The 13415-nt window shown below is 40.3% G+C and overlaps 1 protein-coding gene across 3 annotated transcripts in view; it reads left to right on the top strand.

Annotated features, from left to right (window-relative positions):
- IL5RA (interleukin 5 receptor subunit alpha) overlaps nucleotides 1–13415 on the top strand; it is a 73010-nt gene that overhangs the window by 41346 nt on the left and 18249 nt on the right. For all 3 annotated transcript variants that reach the window (XM_004483110.3, XM_058288393.1, XM_058288392.1), the window contains 5 exons: nucleotides 262–400; nucleotides 4152–4305; nucleotides 4381–4568; nucleotides 6625–6770; nucleotides 10063–10201. In XM_004483110.3, the coding sequence (XP_004483167.2) occupies nucleotides 262–400; nucleotides 4152–4305; nucleotides 4381–4568; nucleotides 6625–6770; nucleotides 10063–10201 (766 nt within the window). The remainder of the gene's footprint in view (nucleotides 1–261; nucleotides 401–4151; nucleotides 4306–4380; nucleotides 4569–6624; nucleotides 6771–10062; nucleotides 10202–13415) is intronic.

Here is a 13415-nt window from a genome sequence, read left to right as displayed (position 1 = left end):
TGATCAAAGGGGACTTGGGCCTTCAGTGTAATATTTTATGTGTTTTATAAGAAGAATGTGTTCATACACCACTGAGGAATTGATTATTATAATATTATGATGATGATAGTTTTATTTTTACTTTTTCTAGCAAAACTATTTCATTGCATTTTATTTATGTGCCATTTAAGAAGTGGAAGAACATGCATATTCAATTAGAATCATTCTATTAATAAGGCTGTTTCCCTTTTACATATCATGACTTGTGGGTTTTATTTTTAGTATGAAACCAAGAACACTGAAAGCAAATGTGTCACCGTCCTTCATAAAGGCTTTTCAGCAAGTGTGCAGACGATCCTTAAGAACAGTCAACCCCTCCAAGAGAGCAGCTGGGTTTCTGCTGAACTTAAAGCCCCACCAGGTACGGCCGGCCTCCAAATATCCAGTTTTATATTTTGGACTTTGCAGATATGGGAAAGTAGAAAAACCATCAACCCCCTTTCTTTTCCCCGGTCCGTCACTGCTTCCTATTAAGTATCCTTCCATATTATCAACATCCCGACCAAGGCTGTTATCCCTTCCATCTGGCACAGCCGTGCCAACATCACTTATACTTTTCACTCTGCAGCGTCAAAGACACAGAGTGAAAAACAAAACCTGGGCCAATCAGGTTCCTCATAATTAGTTTCCAAGACATCTTTCTAACCACGCCCCGTGGGAACTCTCTGCTCTTTGCTGGCTGCTTTTCTAGCCATGACCTTCCGCCCCCGGCACATTCCTCCCACAGAGCCCTTGCTTTCCTGGGTTTATGTCCTCTGCTGCTTTTCTAAATCCTTCTGATACTGCAAAGCCCAGGTCAAGTCCTGACTCCTCTGTGAAGCTGCACTCCCACCTCCCTTTTAAATTTTACTGTGGTAAAATATACTTAACCCAATGTTTCCCATTTTGATTATTTTTAAGTGTACAGTTCAGTGGAATTAATTACATTCACAGTGTTGTACAGTTATCACCACCATCCATTTCCAAATCTTTTTCATCCCCTCAAACAGAAACTTTCTGCACCCATCAAGCAATAATTCCCCATTCCATCTTATAGCCAGCCTGATAACCTCTGATCTATTTCCTGTCTCTATGGATTTGCTAATTGTAGGTATTTCATGGAAGTGGAATCATGTATTATTTGTCCTTGTGTGTCTGGCTTGTTTTATTTAGCAAAAAGATTTCAAGATTCATCCATGCTCTAGCATGTATCAGAACTTCCTTTTTAAGGTTGGATAATATTCGATTGTGCGGAGAGACCACATTTCATGTATACATTCGTCGATTGATGAATGTGTCCGCCTTTCCACTACTGCCAGTGATGCTGCCATGAACATTAGTGTACAAGTGTCTGTTTAAGTCCCTGTTTTCAATTCTTTGGGGTATGTACCTAGGAGTAGAATTGCTGGGTCATATGGTAATCCCATCTTCAACTTTTTGAGGAATCACCCAACTGTTTTCCAAAAGGGCCATACCATTTTAACTTCCCACTGGCAATGTACAAGGGTTCTGGTTTCTTCTTATTTTTACCAACACCTAATATTTTCACTTTTCTTTTTTTTTGATAATAGCCATACTAGAGGGTGTGAAATGGTTTCTCATTGTGGTTTTGATTTGCATTTTCCTAATGACTAATGATGCTAAGCATATTTTCACGTGCTTATTGCCCATCTGTGGATCTTCTTTGGAGAAACATCTATTCTAGTCTTCCATCCATTTTTTTCCCTTAGCTTCCTACGCGGATACTCAACTTGCCACATGGGCACTGACTCGCCACGCAGGCACTGGCTCACATGCTGGCACTCATGTGGGCACTCATGCAGGCACTTAGCTCACCAGGTGGGCACTCAGCTCGCCCCGTGGGCACCCACGTGGGCACATGGCTCGCTGTGCGAGTATTCGGCTCGCCACGCAGGCACTGGCTTACTGTCCAGACATGCTTTCTCTTCTTTTTCACCAGGAGGCCCCAGGGATCAAACATAGTTCTCCCATATGGTAGGTAGAGGCTTTATCAATTGAGCCACATCCACTTTCCTCTTTCAACCATTTTCAATTGGGTTGTATATTGAAGTCCTTTTTCAAACTATCCTACCCCCAAGGGTTTCCCTTCCCCTTCAGAACCCATTCCTTCGCCGTCCTACTCAACTGGCACATAGAACATTATATTGTTTGTCTTTCACAAATGAATATCCCTGCCATCCCAACAAGACTGTAAACCCCTTGGGGGCAGGGCAATACCTCATGCTTTATTGTAACAAGCAGTACATGCTTTAGATGAAATATAGCCTCATGTAGTTGGTTGTGGCTCTTTTTTCAATTCTATGATTTTCATACTTAATTGAAGAAAACTTTGCTGACACGTCATAGAAGACATTAGATGGAACAACCCAATTGTCATGAGGAAAGATGCTAAAACCCACTGTCTGTATTGGTCTTCAGTGCAAAGTTAGTGTTTCTTATTCTTGCAATCAGTGATACTTCCAGTTAAATACTTGAAAACACACAATAGGGGAAAGAAAAGAGAAGTAAGCCATTGAGTCCTCAGATGTGTGAATGCAGCTGGAAACAGTTGTCCTGTTAAGGCCCATAGGTAATTTTCAAACTATTCTTTTTTTAAAACACTGCTGAAGAGACGGTGCCTCATGAATTGTGTCAGTAACTTGACAAGGGTAGGAAAGGTGTTCCCATTTACTCCTTAAAACAATTTTCCTGTACCCTATATCAACCAGTTCATAATGGGCTTGATTCCAAGGTAGACACAGGATCACAAATACCCATCACTGTGCGATTTTCATTAAATACTTTATCTCCTTTCTATAATGAATAAGTGAATCACCCCTATAATGAACACTGCAGTATTGCATTTCTGAATCTAGTTATTGTTTGAGTGCCCCCAAACAGGTTGACACTAATGAAAGTTTAGTTATTTCTACCTTGAAACAAACTGAATTAACACCAAGTAATTCCTTGGCAGGTAAGTGTGAGATAAGCAGATTACAGGAACTCTAAACTGCACTTGAGCATGGCCCACCCAGTCATTTAGTGAATGGACAGGTTTTCGTGTGTGTGTGTGTATAAATAAATAAAGGTAAATATTACATAACTGGCAGTGCATGCTATTATAAAGCAGATCGGTTTTTAGTTGGTTTTCTTTTTTTAACTTCTCTAGACAAGGTATCCCCTCGTTTCTTTGATTGGGAGGTTTCTCCCATCAAACCCTCCCCTTTTTGTGACACTGGCTTGCAGTGATAAAAACCGACTTGACATAAGTTGAAAAGACACCCTTCTATTTTTCAACACTAAATGCTCCCACTTAGGAGAAGTCACTCCTGACTCCTTGGCCCAAAGTGTGTTTTCCCTCCCCTGAGCCACCACAAGGCCAGTGTTCCTCACAGAATGCTCCGAAGAGCGACAGTTGATGTGGATACAACAGGAGCTGAAATGAAAACACCATTTTCCCCTCAAATGATATTGGGAAATTCTAGGTGAAGAAAAGTAAAAGGGATTCCATTAGAAATCTAAAGGTTTCCTTGAGCATATTAAAGCAATCTTTCATATGCTAATGTGGGTCTGAGTCTCCAAAGTGGTGGTGTTATTTTGTGGTGTTGCCAGAACTCTTTTCCTCCTGAGCAGCAGATATGTCAGTCATGAAACATTTGGATGCAATCTTTACATTAGAATCATACAATTCTTGAATGAAAAGTGGTGTTAAGAGCTCTTTCTCAACCAACCCTCTCTTTTGTAGTTGGAATCCAAAAATAAGGTCAAGGGTTAAGCTCTTGCAGCTAGTTGTTACCAAATGTGGCATTAGAGCACCTAAATTGCAAGACACCAGCTCCATGCTTATAGTTCAGTATATTGTACTGCTCTTGAAATTTCATATATGCATGTAACACATACAACCCTTTCCTCCGAAGTAGTCAAAAACCTTCTGCGATCAGAAGCTAGGGCTTTGTAATTCTAGCTTTGTCCCCCATAATAAGTTGGTCCTTCTTAAATACTAGATTTCTATAAATAGGTGATGAATGGTTTTGATGATGGATAATATCTTCACAATCACTACAGTTTCAAAACAAGTACAACATTCAGAAACTGTCATGGCAATGTTTTTCCTTGTTATTTTGACTATCTAGGGTCTCTTGGAACCTCAGTTGTGAATTTAACTTGCACCACTAATACTGTAGCAAGTAATAGCACAGACTTTTGGCCCTACCAAATTTCTCTTCACTGTACCTGGCTTGTTGGCGAGGAAGCCCCTGAGGACACACAGTATTTCCTCTACTATAGGTTAGTACCTCTTTTAACTTGTGCAAATGGGTTGTTTCTTCCAGCCTTAGAAAACTTATGAGTGTTCCAATGTAGGTACGGCTCTTGGACGGAAGAATGTAAAGAATACAGCAAAGACCCATTGAACAGGAATATTGCATGCTGGTTTCCAAGGACTTTCATCAGTGGCAAAGGGCGTGAGTCCCTTGCAATCCATGTCAACGGCTCCAGCAAGCATGCTACAATCAAACCGTTTGATCAGCTGTTTGCTCTTCATTCCATTGGTAAGACAGACTTAAGTTACCAAGGTTAAAATAACTGAAGGGGCTATTGGAAGGGTTTATAAAGATCATGCAGCTTGACTACTTTTCAGATACTAAGTAGCCATTTGTCCCATTTGGAAACCAAGAGGAAGGGTTCGCAACCTCAGAATAATAGCTACTTCTGTAATAGATACACAGGGCTTCCCTGCGTATTTAGCAGCATCCTGGGATTATACCCAGTAGATGCCAGTAGCGCTTCTCCCTTGTTATTACAACTAAAAATGCCTCCAGGCTTTTCTGCATGTTGCCTCGGATGGGGGCAAAATCGTCCCCAGTTGTGAATCACTGCACCAGGGGAGGTGAGCTTACTACATAAAGGGAGCCCATTCAGTCTTTCAGCAGCTCTTAGTTGCTTCCTGAAACTTCTACAAATGGATCCTGTGATCAATTGAGACTACCCCCAAGGATTCTGATCCCTTTCCCTGCAGGATGCTCTCTCAGCTATCCAAAAGCAGCTGCGTTTTCCATCCTGATGCCCTTCTTCCCCAAGCTAACCCGCTCTGATTCTTCATGTATTCCTCTTATGACCCCTCACTGTTCTGGCCCATCTCCTCTGGACGTTCTCAAGAGTGTCTCTCTCAGCATGCAAGTCTCAGATCTGAACACGTTAGTCAAGGTTCATTTTCCTCAGTTTTCAAAACAAGTTCCTCTCCCTCAGCCTAGATACTTCTATTAATGAAACTCACCAGGAGCCTGAATATTAACGTTCTAGACTTCAGTGTGGGATGATCATTCGTGTGGGCTGTGGAGCCAAGTTGCCTGAAGTTGAATCCTGGCTCCTCCACTGACTAGTTGTGTGACCTTAGATAAGCTGGGTATCCCTCTTTACCTCAGTCTTCTTTTCTGAAAAAATGGAACTAAATTAATGCTTAATTCCTGTGTTTGTTTGTTGTTATTTTTTTGGTAATAATTGTGTTAATAATTACATAGTGCTCAGAATAGTACCTGGCTTAAGTGTTCAATAAATATGACAAAATATTCTTATTAAGGACACAATTTGGCCTGTGACATATCTATATCAAATGGAATATAACTTTGTTTAGAGAATCACAGCACTTACTAAAGAGATTATACAATTCTTTTCAATAGAATATTTCTTGGGTGATTTAAAAATGTCCCTTTTGTGAAAATAGGCAATAAAAGAAGCTGAGGAGAATCTGAGAAACAATTTTAATATTAAAATGGATACAACCTGGCATAGACCAAAGCATTCATTTTCTTTTTTTATTTTCACATTACTGAGGCCAAGTCCTAGAATGACTAAAAGAAATGCTTTCTTAAGAATTTTTCTGCTTAGAAAATGCCAGAATGGAGCCATTCTTAGTCTGTCCCCATGATTCATTAATTGTGAGATCTAAGTCACATATCCTGACACTTACATAGAGAAAATTGCCACCCTCCTCACACAGCCCTGAGGAAAATCAATTGCGATCCCAGGAGAAAGAACTTTAGACGTATAAATAAAGACAAATTTAGTCCAATCCATTCTTTTTATGCAAAGGCAAACTGAAGCCTCCCCCATCCCCCTACTGTCTCCACACACCAAACGGCCCAAAGCAAAAGACACACAAAATAAAAGGAAGCAAAACCGGAAGCCCAGAAAGGGGAAATGATTTTTCCAGGGTCACACACCTGCTCCCATGTGGAGGCAGGACTTGGTGGGAGCTCCAGGGCATCTTTTACTCCCAGGGTCAGTTCGACCCTCAGCTTTGCCCAACTGGAGAAGGTGGAGTCTTGTGAGGAGCTGACTGGGGAAGGATTCAACCATTCAGTTCCATTTGGAGTAGGAATCTTTGAAGCACACAGTAGGAACCTCTTCAACAGTACAATAGGAAATGTGTCAAACACGAGACCACCAGCCTCCTAGGGCTTGGAGAGCAGGTGATTAAGACTTGATGATGAATACTTCAGAAGATCAAATCCCTGAAATGCTGTGAAAAGTGTGGGATGATTGGGCTTAACAACCCTCATCAATGATTCCAAAAAATGACCACTGATGTTTTATTCTCTCTTCTAGACAGAGTCAATCCTCCAATGAACATCACAGCAAACATTGAAGGGACTTGTCTCTCTATCAGATGGGAGAAACCAGTTTCTGCTTTTCCAATCCATTGCTTTGATTATGAAGTGAAAATTTACAATACAAGGAAGGGTTATTACCAGGTAATTCTTCATCTCATACCAATGTTAGAGGACAGACATTCTTTTAGAATAATTTTAAAAATTATCTTCATTGGCTGCTCTGATTATATGCTCCACAGTATGTCCTTTTAAGACAAATGGCCAGGAGGGTTTGGTTTATTTCTCTAATACCTAGGAAGAGGTTAGTTACTTTGGGGTAAAAATAATGTGAAGGAGTCACATAAAAACTCATTAGCACTAATGGACAAAAAGTTCAAGGAACAGGTAAGTGAGCTAACATTTACTGAGCCCTCAAGACGTATAAAGCTTTTTTATGTTTATTCCATCCTCACAGTAACACTATTAGGTAATTATCTTTACCATTTTGTAGATAAAGGAAACTGAGGACCAGAGAGATTAAGTAACTTGCCTGGAGCCACAAAGCTAGAAAAAAATTGGGAAGGAAGACAGGATTCAAACTCTGGGCTCTCAGACTTCAACATTCATGTCTTACTGATTCTAGGTATAGCAAATTCAGGTAGACTCAACAAATATTTATGAATTGGTTACTCTGTGGCCAGTTGGGAGATATAAGGATAAATGCACACTGTTTCTTCTATCAAGGGTCCCAGCCTAGTAGGCACAATCACTAGCCTCAGAGTTGCTTTACTGTGGTAAAGAGCAATAGAAGAATCAGGGAGGCAGTGGACAAAGCAACCAGTGGGGGTGGGGGGTCACTATGAGGGACCCACAGAGAGGAATCGAGTGGAACTGAAGGATGAAGAGAAGTTTGCCCGTTGAAGGAAGAGGGGTTCTGACATTCTCAGCCTGTACATTTCAAGCTACCAATGGTGAAGGACTGGTTTGGTTTTTTTCACTTCTAATCTACTGCAGATAGGAACTTTTGTTAAAAGACAATAAAATTATTTGCTAGAAAAATAAACCACAGCAAAAGACATGAAAAACGCAAGCCCCAAATCATATGCTTGGGTGTAGTAGCAATGTCAAGTTCCTCTAAAAGTTTCTAAATTAGGGCTCAATCTCTGTACTTATATTATTGGAGAGCAGTAATAAATAGTTCCTGACCTGTGTCAGTCCAGTGACCACACTTTGAGGGGTAGAAGGAACAATTCAAAGGCTTGAGAGAGCACAGTTCCTTTAGCCAAGAGTTGCCTGTGGTCAACTAGTAGTTACTGAGCCCACATTAAGTTGAACCATCCAAAAAGGCTGTTTCCACAGGTAAAGAATAGGTTGAATATTGGCCATTTTCACATAATTCAACTTAATAGATGCTTAACTTTGGCCTTTATAAAGGTAATTTCATTTAACTCAACAGTCCATGAGTTAGGTATTATTACAGATGAGAATACTGAGGCTCAGAGAGGTCAAAGGCCTTGCCATGCAGTTAGTAGGAGGTAGAGCTGGATTCAAATCCTACCCTTCCTCAGTTCAATGTGTGTGCTCTTTTTACTTCCCCACACTACCTCTGCCCCACTCCTCCCAACTCTGGTTGTTTGAAACATCCTTGTTTAGCAGGGATCAGCAAACTTTATTTGTAAAAGGCCGGGATTGTAAATATTTTAGACTTTGGGGGACATCTGATTTCTGTTGAAACCACTCAACTCTACCATGTGGAACAAGAGTAGTCATAGACAATGCATAAATAAATGGCCATGGCTGTGTCCCCACAAAGCTGTATTATGGACACTGAAGTTTGAATTTAATGTAATATTCATGTGTTATGAAATATTCTTCTTCTTTGGATTTCCTCCCCAGTCATATATAAATGTAAGAAACATTCTTAGCTGGCAGGCCATACAAAAACAGGCAGGAGCCTGGATTTGGCCATGGACCATAGTTTGCTGACCCCGGCTGAATCTGATGGCAAGAGTGTGATATTGTGTAGTAATGTGACTACAGAAAAAGAGGGACAAGGTGAAGGGCATTATGCTAACTGCCACTCCAATCTTTCCATCTGGAAACATCAATTAGCCACAATGAGATACCATTTCACACTCACTAGGGTGGCTATTATTTTGGGGGGGGGGGGGGAAGGAAAATAGTTCTGGCAAGGATGTGGAGGAATAGGAACACTCATTCATTGCTGGCGGAAATGTAAAACGGCACAGCTGCTGTGGAACACAGTTTGGGGATTTCTCAGAAAGTTAAGTGTCGGATTGCCATATGACATGGCAAACCTACTTCTCAGTATATACTCAAAGGAAATGAAAGCAGGGACTTAAACGGACATTTGCACACTGATGCTCACAGTGGCATTATTCACCATTGCCAAAAGGTGGAAGCAACTACAGTGTCTGTTAGCAGATGAATGGATAAACAACATGTGGTAGATACATACCATGTACAATATTATAATATATACATATTATTGCATTATAATCTGTAAAATATTATTCAGCCATTAAAGGATAAAGTTCTGATACATGCAACAACACAGGCTAACCTTGCTGATATCAGGTTGAGTGAAATAAGCTAAATACAAAAAGACAAATATTGTTATGATCTCACCTATATGACATAATTAGGATATGCAAATTCATAGAGTCAGAATTTAGAAGACAGGCTACTGGGGGCTGGTGTGGAGGTGGGGAATGAGGAGTTAATACTTAATTGGTACAAAGTTTCTTTTTGGGGTGATGGGAAAATTTTGGTAATGGATAGCGATGATGGCAGAACAACATTGTGAATGTAATTAACACCGCTGAATTATATACTTGAAAATAGTTAAAATAGGAAATTTTATGTTGTATATATGTAACCACAATAAAAATTTCTTAAAAACCCATAAAACCCTACAACACAAAGAGTGAACCCTTATATAAACTATGGATTTTAGTTAATAATATAATATTGATTTATAGATTGTAACAAATATACTACACTAATGCAAAATGTAAACAACAGGGAAAATCGTGTGTGTGGGGGGTGGTAGTGTTGTATAGGGAAGCTCTGTACTTTCTGCATAATTTTTATGTAAGGCTACCACTTCTCTAAAAAATATTTTAAAATTATAAGAAACAAAACACCAAAAAACAAATGAAACAAAACATCAATTAGGTCCGGATGAACCATATGTGTTTTACCACTACCATTTTATTTATGTTGGTCACAAAATAGCTTTTTCCTGAAAAGGATGCCAACACATCCATATTGTAGCTGTCTAGAATGAACAAATCGTTTTGTGTCCTATTGATTTTAATTGATGGTTGAACAGTGAGTCCCATTATCTACATATGCCCTCCCATTCTGGTAATTGGTGTAACTTAAATTGTGCATCTAAAGAGACCTATAAAGCTAATTTCCCCCCATTTAGACTGAAAAAATGATGACCAATGCATTCATCTCAGTAATTGATGATGTTTCCAAGTATTCGGTTCAAGTGCGAGCAGCCGTGAGTTCTTCGTGCAGAGCAATGGGCCTCTGGAGTGAGTGGAGCCAACCTATTTATGTAGGTGAGTAGAGCACGTTTATTTTGAGGCAAGCTAACTTACTGATGGTTAAAACAGAGAATCCTGGAAAGATTTGTGTCCAATTACAGTTTCACATCTCTGCAGTCCTTACCCTCTACAGGTCTCTGCCTTTTTGACCAGAGACAGATTTACTGTGAAGACAATGAAGCTTAAGTAACTAAGCCTCTCACTAACATGAACCCTTCCAGGGCCCTGAACCGTGTGTGTGTGTGTGTGTGTGTTTTCCGATTTCTGTTTCTATATCTATACAACTCTTAAGTTCTAGACTCATCTGTTGTGAAAAATGATATATAGATATTCTGTATAGCCTTGCCTCAGTCTCCTCCAACATCTTGCAACACTACAGTAGAATATCAGCCAAAAATTTAGCATTGATCCAATCCATCAGATTTCATCAGTTTTATTTATACTCATTTGTGTGTGTGCTTCATTCTATGTACTTTCATCCTGTGTAGTTTTGTGTATCCACCACCACAATCAAGATACAGAACAGTTGCTCTCCACAAAGATCCTCCTGTTGCTCCTTCCCTTCCCTTCTTCCCCCACCGACTAGGGTCTCTCAGTTTTATTGATCTTCTCAAAGAACCAGCTTCTGGTTCCAATGCTTTTTTCTATTGTTTTTTCTCTTTTTTTATTTCATTGATTTCACTCTGATCTTTATTTCCTTTCTCCTACTTACTTTGAATTTACTTTGCTCTTCTTTCTCTAGTTTCTTAAGCTGTTGCATTTTACAAACACACCCATCTCTCTCTTCTCTCTCCTCCGTCTTTAACCCCTGACAACCACTAATCTAATCTCTATCTATAATTTTCCTGTACTTAATTTTGAATTCATAGTTTTGTTTCTTTTCTTAAAGAAGATTCCACAATTGAATAAGCTTCTGGGCCTACAAAATCTGGATCCATCCCTGGGCCTTCAGCCAATCAGAGGATCAAAAGGACTGGGGAGTCTCCTGGGCTGTGTTGGTTCTGCCACAGTATTTATTTATGACCAAATTGCTTCCCTTTCTTGGTTAATCTAAGACAATCATCTTACCCATCAGTGGATCTATGGTGGGTGATGAGGTACCTACAGGCAGCTGGGGATAAAGGGCACATTTCCCTTCTCACCTAGTACCAGATGGCAGTCCCGTAACCTAGAGATGTGGCCTTGCCCTTGAAGATAGAAGGTTCATACCTTGTATTTTCTGTTATATGTGTGTCTTGGGTGAGAGAAGATAGGCATTTCATGAGAGAAGGGGACATTTAGAAATCAAACAGTGTGTCTTGTTTGTACACCACAAGCATGTAGCCTAGGGATATAGATAAACATGGCTAAGTTTTACACTAGGACTACAAGAGCATGGGGTGACAGGAGGAACACTGGAATCTTACACAGAAAAGGTAGGTTTAAGGCCCAGACTTGTCACATGGTGACCACCTACCCTTGGACAAATCTCTTCTCTTCTTCCAGCTCCTAGGATGAAGAAGATAAGACCCACCTTGCTTGCCTCAAAGGGTGTTGTGAAATAAAAATGACTAGAAGAGCATAAAACATTTATTAACCACTGTTGGCCAAGCACTGTGCTGAATGCTTCATATATATTATCTTAGTTAATCTTCTCAATAACTTCATTTTATTTTCAGAAGGCTGAGGCAATTTGCTCAACACTGCCTGGCCAGGAAGCGGCATACATGGGATTCAAACCCAGATTGACTGACTCCAGCACAGTTTTTTCCCCCTATGGCATGGTGTGAAAGTATTTGGCAAGCTGCAAAGTGCTGAACAAATTGAAAGATTATTTCAGAGATCCTGGTAGCCACTTTGTGGTGACGGCTGGTTGAGCACGTGACTATCATCCCTCATAATTCCTAGATTTAGGTGTGGATTATGGGGAATCCAATGAATGATTAGAGGCACGTGTTAAGTTTTCTATTATTTCATTCATTCATTTAGGCTAAAGGGTTGATCTACTGGAAATTCCTGGGCAGCGACCCATTAAATGTAGTGGTATTTGACACAGATCAGGTAGATTTCCATGGAGGACTGGGAAAGATGAGGAAAGGACTGAGAAATGGTGACTTTTCTGCAAGAGGGCTGCTCATGCTGAGCTGCTGAATAGCCAAAGGGGAATGGCATCCTCTAGGATTGCATAACATACAACCATCACAGGCTTATAAGTGGAACAGACATCATGCCATTGGGACTCAGAGGAGCAGCATGGGCCTTCCTGGATAGTGCAAACTGGAAGGAGGGCAAAGGAACTGCGAATCGACCAACTTCACCTATGTCATAATTCTACCAAGGCCAACCTGTCCTTTCCTTCCCTCCTCCTAGGTTGATACCCCAATCCTGAGAAACACAGATCTCCTTCAATAAAGCTTCATCTGCACAATTAAATTCACTCACTCACCAGGAGGGAAACAAATAGAAGAAATATTAATCAGTCCCAGGGAATTTTTAACAAGGTTATTCATTTTATTGAATGCCTATGGTGGAAATGCAATTTTTGTCACTTGCATTCAGCAGCTTTCTTTTTAAAAAGGCTTTATGTTTATTCCCCAAGGGCACAAAACTCACTGGCTTCAAACCATCTATATTTCTAAGTATCTTCCTAATGTAACTACATATGTAAACAGTGTCAAGAGATTTTTAAAATGCTGCCCAGTGTATCTTAAACCAACATGATGGAGCTGGAGACCAAGGGCAGATTTCTGGCTAAGGATCCAGTTCTGCTTTCTGAGTGTTTGAGTTTTGAAGTTATAGCCAGTGTTGGTTGTATAGAGGTGATAGCTTATAAAGAGGGGAAGAAAGATTAGAAAAATCAGGAGATCTAGATCTTAGACATGGCTCTGCAAATATCTGACACTGTGACCTAAACTACAGATAGCAGAAGATAATATTTCATGAGTCAAATAATCGAAGACTGCTTAGAGTGCTGTGCTGAGAAGGATTCTTAGGACAAATTTGGGTCATCAGAAAGAGTGGTGATTTTTGTCAGCAACACCAGTGCAGGAGGTAGAGCGGTGACGAGTGTGCCCGGGTTTTGCCAACCCTGACCTGGTCAGTCTCATCTAATCTCTCTGGGTCTCAGTTTCCTTCCCTGTCAACTGTGGGTTCTGCATGCCAGGATTCCTTCCAGCTCTGCCATGCATGTTCTTCTCCACCACACTGCTCCACCACAAAAGTGCTAAGAGAGAAAATGTGATTGTGAGAA

Source organism: Dasypus novemcinctus, chromosome 26, assembly GCF_030445035.2.
Source record: "Dasypus novemcinctus isolate mDasNov1 chromosome 26, mDasNov1.1.hap2, whole genome shotgun sequence".
Lineage (NCBI taxonomy): Eukaryota > Metazoa > Chordata > Mammalia > Cingulata > Dasypodidae > Dasypus > Dasypus novemcinctus.
The sequence above is the reverse complement of the archived record's forward strand: the minus strand, read 5'-3'. Positions and strand labels throughout refer to the sequence as shown.